At 41.8% G+C, this 15497-nt stretch overlaps 1 protein-coding gene across 6 annotated transcripts in view; it reads right to left on the minus strand.

Moving 5' to 3' along the window:
• Positions 1-812: 812 nt before the first annotated feature.
• The window catches only part of LOC134226281 (uncharacterized), a 70104-nt gene continuing 55419 nt past the window's right edge, over positions 813-15497 (minus strand). For all 6 annotated transcript variants that reach the window (XM_062706950.1, XM_062706952.1, XM_062706951.1 and 3 more), the window contains 3 exons: positions 1659-1857; positions 1433-1591; positions 813-1367 (listed from right to left, as the gene is read on the minus strand). In XM_062706950.1, coding sequence (XP_062562934.1) covers positions 1182-1367; positions 1433-1591; positions 1659-1857 — 544 coding nt within the window. In that variant the 3' untranslated portion in view covers positions 813-1181. The remainder of the gene's footprint in view (positions 1368-1432; positions 1592-1658; positions 1858-15497) is intronic.

Consider the following 15497-nt stretch of genomic DNA (forward strand, 5'->3'; position numbering starts at 1 on the left):
TTCGACGGTGCCCCAATATCTAGGAAGGTATCCGTTTTAAGATTTATATCAACAAAGATTGTCTTTATGTCGTATCGTTGCTTGTGAAGATTGTTCATTCTAGGGATTCTAATAGGATCCCTAATTCATTCCCAATCATTGTCATCGACTCTCGTAGGATAGCAAGTCATTAAAGTTGCGTAACGATAGTTGTATCTGTTAAATTTGGATCGATACCGAACGAATTCAATGATCGAATGTTGTGTCGATTGAAAAATTCAGAAGACATGCGAAAAACGATACAAAATATCTATTCGCCCCACTGATATTGTAGCTGATGTGTTCTCTGAAGTATAGTTTACAGCATAACACCGAGATCTTTCATGACATTTGACCTTGCCAGCAGTTCGTTTCTTATGTGGAAGTTATAGAGATTTGGCGTTGACTCTCGGAATACTATGCGAGATTGGCATCGTACAGTGGCGAGAAGAGTAGAGTGCAATGGATCGATAGAAACCAATGTGCCATGTGGATCAACATCGATAAGGAGTCTTCATTCAATAAGAGCAGATTGGGCATACGATGTAGGCAGTTTTAAACTGCTGAATTAATGTAAAGTAAGGTGGCTCGAGACATGACAAGCGTATCCATCAGATACCGTGCACGAAGAAATATCGAGACGAGACGCTGAATTTTGGTTATACGTGAATGAGAAGACCTGGGCTGTTGGATGGAAACGAACACATCCTGTAGCATAAATTATAATACTCAATGGTCTATTGACATTCAAGCCTAAAATGAATTATTTCATTCGACCTATAATTTTCAAATATAGATTTCAAGCCAAGTCAAAAAAATAGATTTGAAATTAGTACTTGACCTATTTGTTGGAAAAGTACATGAATTTCTCATCGTATTTCAAAATTGTGCATAGTTTACGATGACAGTAAAACATCAAATCCTTGCGCTGTAAAATCTCGCCCAATGTAAGCTAAATCCTTGCAAATGTCGACATTCAGAACCACTGTAGAACAGAAAATAATATAAAGACGCATAAAAGTGCGTTCAAGTACCAAAATTTCCATGAAGCCTCTATTCATTGGCTTTCTATTATATATGTAGGCCTATGCTATGTTTATATAGATGAAATGGTGCGCAGTTGTAACTCATACGACACGATCCAGGGGGATTTTTAATTATTATTATATCACTATTTTATCGTATGACGGTGGCGGCGTTTCATCCGTTTCCTTCGTGCTTTCCGGCAGCAGAATGGCAATGTGGTATGGAGGTGGCGGCGCCAGCACGCCCAGTGTGTTTGGCTGCGCCCCACCAACGCTGCCATTGAGCATCGTCGAAGGAGTGCTACTCATCAGGTCCGGATTGTGCTAAAATGAACGGAAAGCGATTAATTTGCCTCCTTTCGCTCAACCATATGGCATCGTGCACTTACCTGAAGAGAGCTTGGCTCCCCATTGGAGATCGTCTCCGATATCACATTATTACCGGGCATCTGTAGGTCCCTTGGACGTCGACATAGTGAAACGGTGCATGCTGCTAGAAAGAACGTTGCCGAAAATGCACAGAATATGAGCACTTCCAGCCCGGTACCCTGGAAATGGAATATTGAATAAAAAATTAAAGTTTGTATCAAATACGAATTGCTGTACAGGTTGCACCTGATGGTCGAAGTAGAATTTGGCTCCCGCAACGAACACTGTCGCCAGGGCGAGCGAAGCCCACATTCCGCATTTGAGATGCGCTGGCAGCAGTTGAGCATCGTGTCCAACGTGCGGCACGTGTTGGTTTAGCGTCCCAATTCCGATCGTCACGCTGCTCTGATCGATTTCGATGGCATTTGGCTGCGACGATGAATTACTGAAAATACAATCGAAAACATATCGATTCATAGTTAACCATCTTTATGTTGTAATCTAGTACATATTATGTTAACAGCACTCATCCCATACTACTCTTGTCTAGTTTGCCAAAAATAACATTGTTGGGTTTTAGATTAATCGATTGATGGTGGGGATTCTCAACGATTTGTTTTCGCGAAAAATGACAAAACAAAACTTTGCCTATTTTGTAAAATTCAATGTGCTTTTTAACGAATCTATGACAAAAGGTCGAAAGACAAAAAGTCGAAAGGACAAAAGGTCGAAAGACAAAAGGTCGAAAAGACAAAAGGTCTAAAGGACAAAAGGTCGAAAAGACAAAACGTCGAAAGGGACAAAAGGTCGAAAGGACAAAAGGTCGAAAGGCACAAAAGGTCGAAAAGGACAAAAGGTCGAAAATGACTAAGGTCCAAAAAGGACAAAATGTCGAAAGGGACAAAGATCAAGAACAAGTTGATAACAAGTGGGTGTATTCCGAAAGAATTTATGAAATGCATTTAACTTCAAGTAGAAATAACACACTCATCACATCAATCAAAGTTGAAGAATGAGCAATTTTCAAAGAAGGAGTAATTACCAGGGTTCATAATGCTCACTCAATCTCAGGAGCACATGATTTTCCCTCACGAAAGTATTCGGGGAGTAATTGCTTTTCGGGAAAGAAAAACAGCCTGGAGAGTGATAACAATTTTTCACTCACTTCGATTGCCGCTAAACGTTGGTTTGCTCTTTTTCTTTCATATTCGAGTATTTTCGTGGAATCATCAATGCAAATGGTAGTAGCTTATGTGGAACAAATAACTTCAGGCTTTCATACAGATAGCGTGGTGATGTGGCTAAAGTAAGCGCATCCCCACAGCTATTGTTGTTACTATTCTGGGTTCGAATCCCGGCGTGGCCATACAATTTTGTAATTGTTCTGCGATAATTCTCGCGAAAAGTGAGTGAGAGGTGAAAGTAATGAAACGAAAAAGGATTTTCATCTAATAGGCAAGATTTTCGTTTATCTTCCAATGCTAATTCTAGAGAAAAGATTGATGGGTGAAAGATGATCCTCAACATAAACAACGAAACAAGATTTTCCCTTGGCCCGAAAAACGCTTACTTTGGTCTCATTGAAACGAAAAGTCGAAACCCTGGTAATTACTATGAAACAATATTATGAATATCTAGATAGTTCTGTTAGAGATAAAAAGATTGTTGATTTAGGAAATGAATAAAACTTGTATTGCGCGAGACAGAGTTGTCCTATACAATTGGCAAAAAAGTTGCTCTTTTATTTTAAACTATTTTTAGCAATTAAATGAAATTCATTCAATGAGTGCAAATAATAGATGAAAATCTAGGTTTTCTGAATGTCGCTTCAATCTGTCAAAAGAGTGTACTCCGTAGCCACCCAGGCGCACGCATTGAAAATACACCGGCGTGTAATATACGCCGGTGTATTTGATGTGCGGCGTGCACCATTTTGACAGATCGAAGTGACATTTATAAAACTCAACATCCATCTATTAGTTGTACTCACTGAATGAATTTTATTTATTTGTTAAAAATTGTGAAAAATAAAAGATCAGAGTTTTTGCTAACTGTGTAGGACAACTCTGGTGCTAGATTGACTCTCTCCGTTTCAGTTCCTTGTCCATTTCGACCTTTTGATCTTATTGATCTTTAGTTTCTTTCGACCTTTTGTCCCGTTCGACGTTTTGTCCTTTCGACCTTTTGTCCCTTTCGACCTTTTGTCCTTTTCGACCATTTGTCCCTTCGACCTTTTGTCTTTCGACGTTTTGTCTTTCGACCTTTTGTCCTTTCGACCTTTTGTCTTTCGACCTTTGGTCCCTAACCCCTTTTTAACAATATATGTGATTTTTAGTGTCCGCAGAAGATGGTCGAAGGCCAGTAAATCGACCTAAACGTCCAAACAGCCTGGCAAAGTTTTGTTTTGCCATTTTTCGCCGAAAACAAATCGATGAGAATCCCCACCAGAAATTTCGCGGCGATTGATCCATTATAAACATTAATCGATTGACTAACTTAAATTCATATGCCAAAATCTATAAAATGTGATTATGACTTATGGTGCATATTACATTACAATAACATGGAAAACGTCGAATCTCCAGTAGACTTGCGAGCAAATGCGTAGGATTTACATCCCTAACGAAATTCGGCAAAGTTAACTTTTTACCGAGATCTAGGTAACGATTACCGATGATTCGGTAAAACTTACCGAGATCTCGGTAATATTTTTACCGAGATTCGTCGAAATTATTGCCAGTCTCGGCAATCGTAAAATTTTAAATTCTAAGCGTGCACACCGAACCTCTAACTCTCGAAGCAAAACAAAAAAATACAATAAATTTCGCATTAAATCGTGGCAAATAAAGTTCCAGATTCATCTTGCAGTGAGCAAGTGTATGCATCATCATTTCTTTCCCCTTCCCTACATTGACTTGTATGCTGATTTAGATGACGTCAGTATGACCTAAAAAATGAGATCATCAGTACTTCTACATTGAAAATTACTGCTAGTCCGAAGCCAAAATCTGTTGGTTAGCTGAACAAGAATAGCTGAACTGGTCATAATGGAGCAGCAACGGGCGGTCAATGTAGTTCTAGCTCAAGCTCAAGCCTCTCAAGCCTCTTCCATAGAATCCTCTAGAAGACTTTGTAATGTTTCGGAAATAGTCAATTGTATTTTACAGACTGATCAGAAGATTATTCGATGAAACCATGAAGATGGAGCTGGCGAATAACACGTTTTTTGTTTACAAAAGGAAATACCCCCTCCTATAGGTTCTCCCGAGGCACCTTGTGAGGTTCCGAGAGTGACCAATGAGACCCTTCAGGAGAGCTTCAGAAGTTTGTTCATGAGGAACCATGAACAATCGGCTGCCGCACGACACGTCTTGGCCTACAATCGGAAATGTCCACACCTACAGATTTCGCCGGTTCACTGCGTGATGTTCCGGAAGTGGCAAATGATTTCTCTTACACTTTACAGACTTACCAGAAGTTTAATTGTGTAAAACCATGAAGAATTAGCGCTCGCATGATATGTTTTGGGCTAAGTTTGGAAAAGTTCTGTTTTACAGGGATGGACGGACGGCAGACGGTAACGAAATTTGCTCTATACAAAACTCAGATTCTACCAGTGGCCCTTTATTTACATGAAGCATGGACGTTGAAAGAAGCAGACCGGAGATGGGGTTTTCAAGCGAAAAGTTCTGCGTACAATACTCGGAGGGAAACTAGAAAATGGTGTGTGGCGCAGACGCATGAATCATGAGCTGTATAAAGTATACAAAGAAGAAAGTATTATGAATCGTATAAAATACGGCAGACTTCAGTGGGCTGGTCACTTAGTGTGAATGTTGGAAGGAAGAATAGCGAAAACAATATTCAACAGATAAACCAGGTAGGGGCCGGCGACTTTGTGGAAAGCCACGAACACGCTGAATGCACTCGGTAAAATCGGACCTAGGGACCCTAAACGCTCGGAGAAACAAGAGGAACATCGCCCAAGACCGATGATTATGGAGCTCTACAATACGCCAGGCATAGGTGTATGGATGCTGTAGCCAATCAGGTACCAGGTGAGTATATGTTCTACATTATCCACGAAATCTTAGTAGTAAGGCCTTAGAGTCTACACGCGTAACCAAAAGCCCAACGACTAGGTACAAAAATTGTACAGGCAATTTGTGGTCCTTGGTATAGAATGTGATCACAACATACGTTCTGCATTATTCAATAAATCTCATCATCCCTTTTCCACTTGACGAAACGTAATTCGTAAAAGTCACGAGAAACGTCATTGTCACATGTCACAAGCGTTCCAAGGTAAACAAATTCTTCAACAACTTCAAACACATCCCCATCAAGTCTTCCTCTATCTCTTCCTGCCACTATGTACTTTGTCTTGATTGAGTTAATGGTTAAGCCTATCCTCGCTTTCTCCCTCTTCAGTGAGACAAAAGCCTCCACTACTGCTCTGCGATCGATTCCAATGAGGTCAATGTCGTCCGCAAAGGCTAGGGGCATATATGCGACCGAGTGATGATAGTGCCGTTCCTCTGTACGCCAGATTTCCTAATAGCGCCTCGAGTGCAATGTTGAACAATAAATTAGAAAGTGCATCACGCTGCTTCTAAGATCAGTCTAAGGTCACAAACGAGGTTGACACTTCGTCTGCAATCCAAATACTTGATTTCGAGCCATCCAGCGTTGCAGTCTAATCAGTTTCGCCGGAAAACCATGTTCGGACATTATCTGCCACAGCTCATTTCTTTTCACTGAATCGTACGGTGCTTTGAAATCAATGAACAGATGGTGAGTCTGCAAGTTGTACTCCCGGAATTTATCAAGAATCATTCGCAGGCTAACATCTAATCCGTCGTTGATCGGCCCTGACGAAAACCTGCCTGGTATTCGCCGACGAAGGACTCCTCAAGCGGTCTTAGTCTGTTAAACAGGATACGTGACAGGATTTTGTACGTCGAGTCCAGAACGGTGATCACTCGGTAATTGGATTACTCCAGTCTGTGCCCTTTCTTGAAAAAATGTCGCAACGATAGGCAACTGCGTCCTATTATTGCGGTAGTTTGTTTTTATTGTGATAAAAACAAAACAACATAAATTTAGCACAATTAAAGTAATAATTACGACCTATTCGACTACTGCAATGTGAAAAAAATGAAAAAAAGGTAATTTTTTAAATCAATTTTGTTTTGACACGGTGCTTAAACACCAACCCCCCCAAAGATGGTACGCAACACTTTCCGTTAGCGTTAGCGTTAGCGTTAGCGTTAGCGTTGCGTTAGCGTTGTTACGGTATACTTCGTAGATTGGACACTAGTGATACTCATGTTTCTTATGGAATCCTTATCCAGATTGCTATCGGAAATCAAGGTGGGGAGTTACCCTTGATTCCAATCTAAGATAACAATGGCATAAGCATGAGGATTACTACTCCAGCCACGCCCATCTTTACCGTAACTAGGGATAGGGAAGGAAATGTTGATGTAGAACTTACTTAACGAGAGGCCCCCGACTTGGCGACGCCCTCATAAGTTCTACGGAGTTGGTGGTTTGGTAGGGTAAGGTAGGTCATGGAGGTTTGCCTCAAGCTGGCAATTCGACCCACAGACTATGTTGTTTACCTGTTTTTATTTAAACTCTTGCCAGCCGGCTGTCGAAAGAGTATGCTAATATCAATTTTATTTACAGTTTATTCTTTAAATAATTTACAGACGATTTCTTAACCTCAATCTATCAACAAATATCCGTTGAACAAATCTAAATTTACCAAATTTGTACTTTCTGCTCAGTGAGCAAAACGATTCTTCTAGGTTCATCGAATACAAAAAACCATGCCTTTTAAAGATAATTATACTAAACTTTTACAAAGTTTTATTTCAAGTATTTTCGCGATTTCTGATATAAAATTCAATAGCAAAACAATCAAACAAAATTAAAATATTCTAGCTAAATTTTACTATTTTGGTCGAGCATGGAGTCAGCCGCCTGACACCCGCGTTGAAAAATATGCTCCATGCTTGCCCCCACATAAAATAATAACGTGTGCTAATCACTAATGATACTAAAAGATTTAAATGAAATTAGGCATTGTTCCTGCTTATCATTTTAGCACCGCCAGGGGAACTTGGCCAGTACCCACTGCACTTTTCTTTTCCCTTTCCACAAACAATTACCATCATTTGTGATATTTCAACGGAATTTTATTGGGAATTCTGAAAAGGCAGACAATCAATGCAGTTAGATTGCCAGGTAATACGTGCACATCGTAGCACTGGTGATGCATCACAATCGTATATATACAGGAGTATATGCACTATATGATGACATTGACCGGAAGATTAGATAAGCATTTCCCCCCCCGGTACGCAACACTTTCCTTTCAAAAACTCCTAGTGCGCGTTGGTTCTCCACGAGTATCGTCCAGGTCTCGTGTCCGTAGAGAACTACCGGTCTTATAAGCGTTTGGTACATAGTCAGTTTGGTACGGCGGCGAACTCTATTCGATTGGAGCGTCTTGCGGAGTCCAAAGTACGTGGGATTTCCAGCCACTATGCGCTTCCAAATTTCTCTGCTGGTATCGTTATCGACGGTCACCAGTGAGCCCAAGTACACGAATTCTTCAACCACCTCGATTTCGTCACCACCGATAGAAACTCGTGGTGGGTGGCTTACATTGATCTCTCTTGAGCCCCTTCCTATCATGTACTTTGTCTTCGACGTGTTGATGACTAGTCCAATCCGTTTAGCTTCGCTTTTCAGTATGATGTAGGCTTCCTCCATCCTCTCAAAGTTACGTGCCATGATATCTATGTCGTCGGCAAAACCAAATAACTGGACGGACTTCGTGAAAATCGTACCACTCGTGTCAATCCCTGCCCTTCGTATTACTCCCTCCAAAGCGAAGTTGAATAGCAGACACGGAAGACCATCGCCTTGCCGTAACAGTCTACGCGTTTCAAAGGGACTCTAGAATGTCCCTGAAACTCGAACTACGCACATCACCCGATCCATCGTCGCCTTGATCAACCGTATCAGTTTATCCGGAAATCCGTTTTCGTGCATTAGCTGCCATAGCTGGTCCCGATCGATTGTATCATATGCGGCTTTGAAGTCGATAAATAGATGATGTGTGGGCACGTTGTATTCGCGGCATTTCTGCAATACCTGACGTATGGCGAACAACTGGTCTGTGGTAAAGCGTTCACCGATAAATCCCGCCTGGTACTGCCCCACGAACTCTCTTGCAATTGGTGTTAGTCGGCGGCATAAAATTTGGGAGAGTACCTTGTAGGCGGCGTTCAGCATTGTGATTGCGCGGTAGTTGCTACAATCCAGCTTATCGCCCTTTTTGTAGATGGGACACACGACACCTTCCATCCACTCCTGCGGCAGAACCTCATCCTTCCAAACCTCGGTAATCACCCAGTGCAGCGCTCTAGCCAGTGCCTCACCACCGTGTTTAAATAGCTCTCCTGGTAGTTGGTCAACTCCAGAGGCTTTGTTGTTCTTCAGCCGGCCGATCTCCTCCTGGATTTCCTGGAGATTCGGAGCCGGAAGTCGCATGTCCTGCGCGCGTGCTCCTAGGTTCATTACCATACCACCACCGTTGTCTGCCATATCGTCATTCAGGTGCTCTCCGTAGTGCTGCCGCCACCTTTGGATCACCTCACGCTCGTTTGTAAGAAGGTTCCCGTTTATGTCCCTACACATATCAGGCTGTGGCACGTGGCCCTTACGTGAACGGTTCAACTTCTCATAGAACTTTCGTGCGTTATGAGCGCGGTACAGTTCCTCCGTCTCTTCACGGTCTCGATCTTCCTGCTGGCGCTTTTTCCTTCGGAAAATCGAGTTTTGTCTGTTCCGCGCCCGTTTGTATCGTGCCTCGTTCGCCCTCGTGCGGTGTTGCAGCAATCTCGCCCATGCTGCATTCTTCTCCTCAACTAACTGCTCACATTCGCCGTCATACCAGTCGTTTCTCTGATCCGGAGCCACCGTGCCCTAGTGCAGCGGTTGCGGTGCTTCAATGGCGGATCGAATATCTCTCCAGCCATCTTCAAAAGATCCTGCGCCTAGCTGCTCTTCCGTTGGGAGTGCCACTTCCAGCTGCTGCGCGTAGTCTTGGGCTAGTCTACCGTCTTGTAGCCGCCCAATGTTTAGCCGCGGCGGACGACTCCGACGCGTGTTGATCACCGTCGAGAGTTTTGAGCGCAGACATACTGCAGCAAGGTAGTGGTCGGATTCAATATTCGCACTGCGGTATGTGCGTACGTTCGTGATTAGAGTTTCCATCCCGGGATTTAGGATAATTCGGGATTTCCCGATTCCCGGGATATTATTTTTAAAATTCCGAAAATCCCGGGATACCCGGGACAAGTACAAGATCAGCTACATCTATTTGGCGCCTGCTTCCTACCCATCTCCCGTCTACAGCGAGGTTGTGTTATTGTGTACACTAGCTGATATTCGCCTTGCTAATCTCCTCGCACCGCCCAACATTGAGTCAGTCTTCCTGAGCTTCTTGCCTCCAAAACAATTCTTGATCCAATTCATGTCCTTCCAATCGACGTTCGTACAACAAACTTTCCAGCACATGCGCAAGTACAAGTGGTCCGACCCGATGCTCTGCCTATTTTTTTTTGATGTATCGCTTCGATCAAAATCAACTCTGGTCAACAGGCTGTAATCAATTTGTCCAGTTTTCGGCTTCTGTTAAATTCATATACCAACTTTAATCGCGTAATTTATCAACCCCATTATTGTTAAATTATCGAGTTAACTTACGTTAAATTATCGAACTCCGATAATAATTGAGTTAATTCATCTTTATCGCAGCAAGCGATTATGTTGAACACAATCACCTTTATCGGCGATAAAGATAAATTAACGATTAACATCAAGATTAGGAAGCGATTTGTTCAAGATTAGGAAGAGCTGCAGCTCTTGGCAAAAGTATCAAATAGTAGCCTGCCATGGGTTGGAGGATACTCTAGTATTGTGTTTTCTTTGTATGGGGGTCCCCATATCTCAGTACGATTCCACTGCACATCTTCCATCTTTCGTCACTAGGGTATTGAATGCAATCCCAGCAACTATCTAAACCCAATGCATATTCAAAACAATGCAAACAGTCAAGCCGACTTAAACCGCCAGTGAACCCTTCTTCTCGGACTCAGCGATCATATATTCCAAAAGGGTACTCTACCTTGCGAGAAAAACGTAAATATTATTTGCTTCTTGAAGTTCTTTTTTTTCAAAAAAAATCGATTCAAATTAGAATCGAATTGAGTTCCAATTCGAAATCTGTATTATCCGGCCTTTCTAAAATATGAACTTTACCCCTGAACATTGAATAAAATCGTTTTTAAATCAAAAAATAAGTTTTCTAAGGAAATACGAACAAGTTCATCCCGAATCCCGGGACAACGAAAATGGACGGGAAATGGAAACTCTATTCGTGATGTCGGAGAAGAATTTACCGTCGATTAGAACGTGGTCGATTTGGTTTTCCGTTACTTGATTAGGTGATTTCCATGTAGCCTTGTGGATATTCTTGCGGGGGAAGAAAGTGCTTCGGACTACCATTCCGCGGGAGGCTGCAAAGTTTATGCATCGTTGGCCGTTGTCGTTCGATACGGTATGCAGACTATCCGGTCCGATGATCGGTCTATACATTCCCTCCCTGTGCGTTCATGTCACCGATGACGATTTTGACGTCCCGCAGTGGGCATCCATCGTATGTCTGCTCCAGCTGCGCATAGAACGCTTCTTTCTCGTCGTCGGATCTCCCTTCGTGTGGGCAGTGCACGTTGATGATGCTGTAGTTGATGAAACGGCCTTTTATCCTCAGCTTGCACATCCTTGCGTTGATTGGCTGCCACCCAATCACGAGTTGGCGCATCTTTCCCAGCACTATGAAGCCGGTTCCCAGCTCGTTGGTGGTGCCACAGCTTTGGTAGAAGGTAGCCGCTCGATGCCTGCTTTTCCACACTTTCTGTCCTGTCCAGCAGATCTCCTGCAGCGCTACGACATCGAAGTTGCGGGGATGTAATTCAACGTAGATTATCCTGTCGCAACCTACGAAGCCTAGCGACTTGCAATTCCATGATCCAAGCTTCCAATCGTGATCCTTTATTCGTCGCCTAGGTCGTTGCCAATTGTATCGAGTCGTATTATCTTCTATGTCGTTCGTAATAGTTGTTTTTAAAGGCAGCTTATTGGGCCTGCGCAGACCTCCCGTCTCGTCGATACACGATCGATAGCAAACTGATTAAAAAAAAATCTGCTCGCGAGGCAGATTTTTTTCAATTTGCGTTTCCTAGACTAACTGCCGTCCCGTGACTAGCAGCAACACGATCGATTCTGCACTCATATTGTGCAAATCTATATATGTACATAAAAATGAATTTCTGTCTGTCTGAACCTTATAGACTTCGAAACTACTGAACCGATCGGCGTAAAAATTTGTAAAATAAATATAATAAATCAATTTTGAGCGATACGAAGTTCGTCGGGTCTGCTAGTAGTCAAATAATATCACAGAGTTTAAATCTTGGGGGCTATATGTACATTTCGATGATTCGCCGAATATTGACTGTTGTGTACCTTTGGTCCTCTGAACCTTTTATTCTTACTTTTAGGTAAGATTCTAAATGTTGCTTCAACGTAAAACGTTGCATTGTGTTTTCCTTAGGGCCTTCCTCACTCTTAAGCGGTGCTTACTCATGCGCTTAAACCTGGTTTGAGGCCTAAGCGGAGGTGAAGAAATTGGCCTTCATAAGAAAGAGTCGCTAAACAAACCTTAAAGGGCCCTAGGAATCCACGCCACGACTTTGCCGCTTTAACAAAGTTATACTTACAGGGTGTTCAATAAGTTCGAATACAAATGTTTGATCATTGTGTTTGTAAGCCCAATGTACATATTTTGTATAAGTATTGGTGTCAGCGTTAACGGTATATATACGCTATCGGATGTGTGTGGTGTTGACATTCTGTCACTTGTTGTTTGTTTTTTACGCGCGTTGAAAATGGATTGGGGCATCATAAATAGCCGTTTTTGAAGGCCAAAATCATTGAGGCGTACTACAAAACTGAGGTTTTGGGGACGATTGATGCCCCCAGTGACCCGGTGATAAGACGGAGATGAGCCCTACGTGTTCCAATAGGACGATAACCCTTTATACACGGAAATTGCGATTTTAGCCTAATATGGAATTTCATCGACTTTTTGGACAAAACATTGCGACCTCCCAGCTCATACAGGAGTCTGATGAAGAAATCGTAGCAGTCATTGATAGTGGAGTGACATATTTTCGGGATAGAAAAAAAAAACGGATTTTGCCGCTAAAATTTTATCCCCGAGGTGATTTCTGTGGTCCTCCCCCTCCGTTTTGTAGTCCGTAGAGGCTGTTAGGAAGTGATGCAATCGAATTGCCCCGACCGAGTACCTTCGCAGATCAGAACCGTTCAACGTACCGTACCGTACCACAAAAGTTCAACTCAATGGACGCAGTGGTTCTACGCCCCAACAAAAAAAAAACAACAGGATTGAAAGAGCTATAGCGGCGTATCGTGGGACCGACAGCTAAATCAGAAGCAGGCTATGGACGAACCCCTTCCAGCTGACGTGGGTGGGTTGAAAGCGGAAATGGATAAAATGTGGTATTACATCCAAATATCACTGACAAATCGAATGCCATCAAGATACCCCACGAAAAAAAAATGATTTTGACCAATCGTGTCCCGTCTAAGACGTCTGTGCTTTTCAAGACATTGGCTCAAAACCGAAGCATTCTCAAAACACACTGGTGTGAAGAAAGGATCTCGCCCATCAAACATTGTATTTTTCACGCACGGAAATTTGGTGAGAGAATTCCATTATACACAATTACATTATATCCCATTATATACAATAATTTATATAAAAAAAAAGTACATATATAACCATCAGGGCACCCGATTGAAGCGATTTGGATAGGAAGAGTGGAATCGCCAACTTCCTATTGTTAACATTTCGTGGATAAAGGGCGGGCTCTTCTCCCCATCTATTGGGTCAATCTGGGAAACGAGGGCTAGATTATATAATTGTGTTTACGAACTTTCTTCTGGAAGGAGATTCTCTATTCATCCCGTGGATTCGCATAAGTGTCTCTGCTTATGGAACCACCCACCCATTTTTGGCCCTTCATACAGGAGTCTGATGAAATACAAACAATAGTATATTCATGATCAATTCGTTTGTCAGATATGACCAGTGCTATCGGCAGGTGCCTTGCTACAATAAATGGTAGTATCATCATCATCATCATCAAAACATTGCGACCTCCCAGCTTCCCGGATTTGAACCCTCGTAACTTTTTTGTTTGGTTCTTTATTATGTTAAAGCTGTACGAATACAAGGTCAGTAACTTGGACCAGTTCAAGAAGTAATTCTCAAAATCTGGAACAAAATGCCCATGCAGACCGTGCGTGTCGCTTACGATGGGTTTTAGAAACGTTTGAAGCTCGTGAAGAAGTATAAAATAGAGATCATTCCAAAAGAAATGTTACAAACGTTCCTTATAAACAATACTTTTAATGAAATGCAACCGGGAGAAGAAAGAATAAAATCTCAATTTAAAAAAAAAATTTGAAAGTGTATTCGAACTTATTGAACACCCTGTATCTGATTTATATCCAATTGAATTTACACTCTAAGCCTGACGTATGGGCCCTCCTTAGCCGTGCGGTTAGACGCGCGGCTACAAAAGCAAGACCATGCTGAAATTGGCTGGGTTGATTCCAGTGCCGGTCTAGGCAATTTTCGGATTAAAATTGTCTCGACTTCCCTGGGCATAAAAGTATCATCGTGTTAGCCTCATGATATACGAATGCAAAATGGTAAACTGGCTTAGAAACCTCGCAGTTAATAAATGTGGAAGTGCTCAATGAACACTAAGCTGCGAGGCGGCTCTGTCCCAGTGTGGGGATGTAATGCCAATAAGAAGAAGAAGAAGAAGAAGCCTGACGTTTAAACCCCTGACGTCTTAAATTTTGAGTCGGATCACTTTTGTAAAACATAAGATAGAATAGTTAAAGATACTTTTCGTTTTCTTTTAAATATTTCTAACAAAACACCGAAGACGTTTCATAGAAGAAAATTAAACACGTATGTGTCGACTCATAATGGGATTGTGTAGTAAGCGTTAATAGAAAAAGCTGTATAACATAAAAATGTAAAATCATAAAGCTTATTTTTTATGATTTTGTTCAGCGACGCAGCCAAATTTTTTGATAAGTATAGTTCAAGTTTAAATTTATTTCGAAATTCCGCGAAATTACGTTAAATTTCGTTAGAAGCTAGTTTTTTTCTGGCGAATTTTTCTGTAATTTTACGAAACGAAACGAAATCAAGAAATCAGATTTCGCCATGCTGAAATTCCGCGGAATTTCGTTTCAAACAACCTGAAACGAAATTTTTCGAAATACCGCATATGCTTATCAAATTATATTCTAAGGTCCACAAAGGGCATGTAGCAATTTTCAAACAAGTCGAGAGACTTCTGGTTACGTGTATAGACTTTGAGGCCTTACTCCAGAGATTTCTTGAATGATTCGGAACATTTACTTTTAACGCATTAAGTACCATAAAAAGCATTTACCGTATTTGATTTTGGACCATAGACCTTTGGTTACGCAGGCAGAACACAAGGCTCTACTCTAGGGATTTCTTGTATGACTGAGGTCTTACTCTAGAGATTTCTTGAATAATGCAGATCAAATGTTGTGATCACATTTTATCACAAGGACCACATTACGTTCTATTCTGAGGACCACAAAGAACGCGTTTATACCCTAAGACATTTCTCCAGGAATTTGTATCACTTGATTTGTATGACTGAGGACTTATCCGAGAGATTTCTTGGATAGCGCAGAACACATATAGTGATTACATTCTATTCGTATGGTCACAAAGAGCATGTACCACTTTTAAAACAAGTCGATAGGGATTTGGTTACGCGTGTAGTCCTTAAGCCCTTACTCCAGGATGACGCGGAACGTATACTGTGAACGCATTCTATTCTCAGAAGCGCAATGAGCACGTAG

Source organism: Armigeres subalbatus, chromosome 3, assembly GCF_024139115.2.
Source record: "Armigeres subalbatus isolate Guangzhou_Male chromosome 3, GZ_Asu_2, whole genome shotgun sequence".
NCBI lineage: Eukaryota > Metazoa > Arthropoda > Insecta > Diptera > Culicidae > Armigeres > Armigeres subalbatus.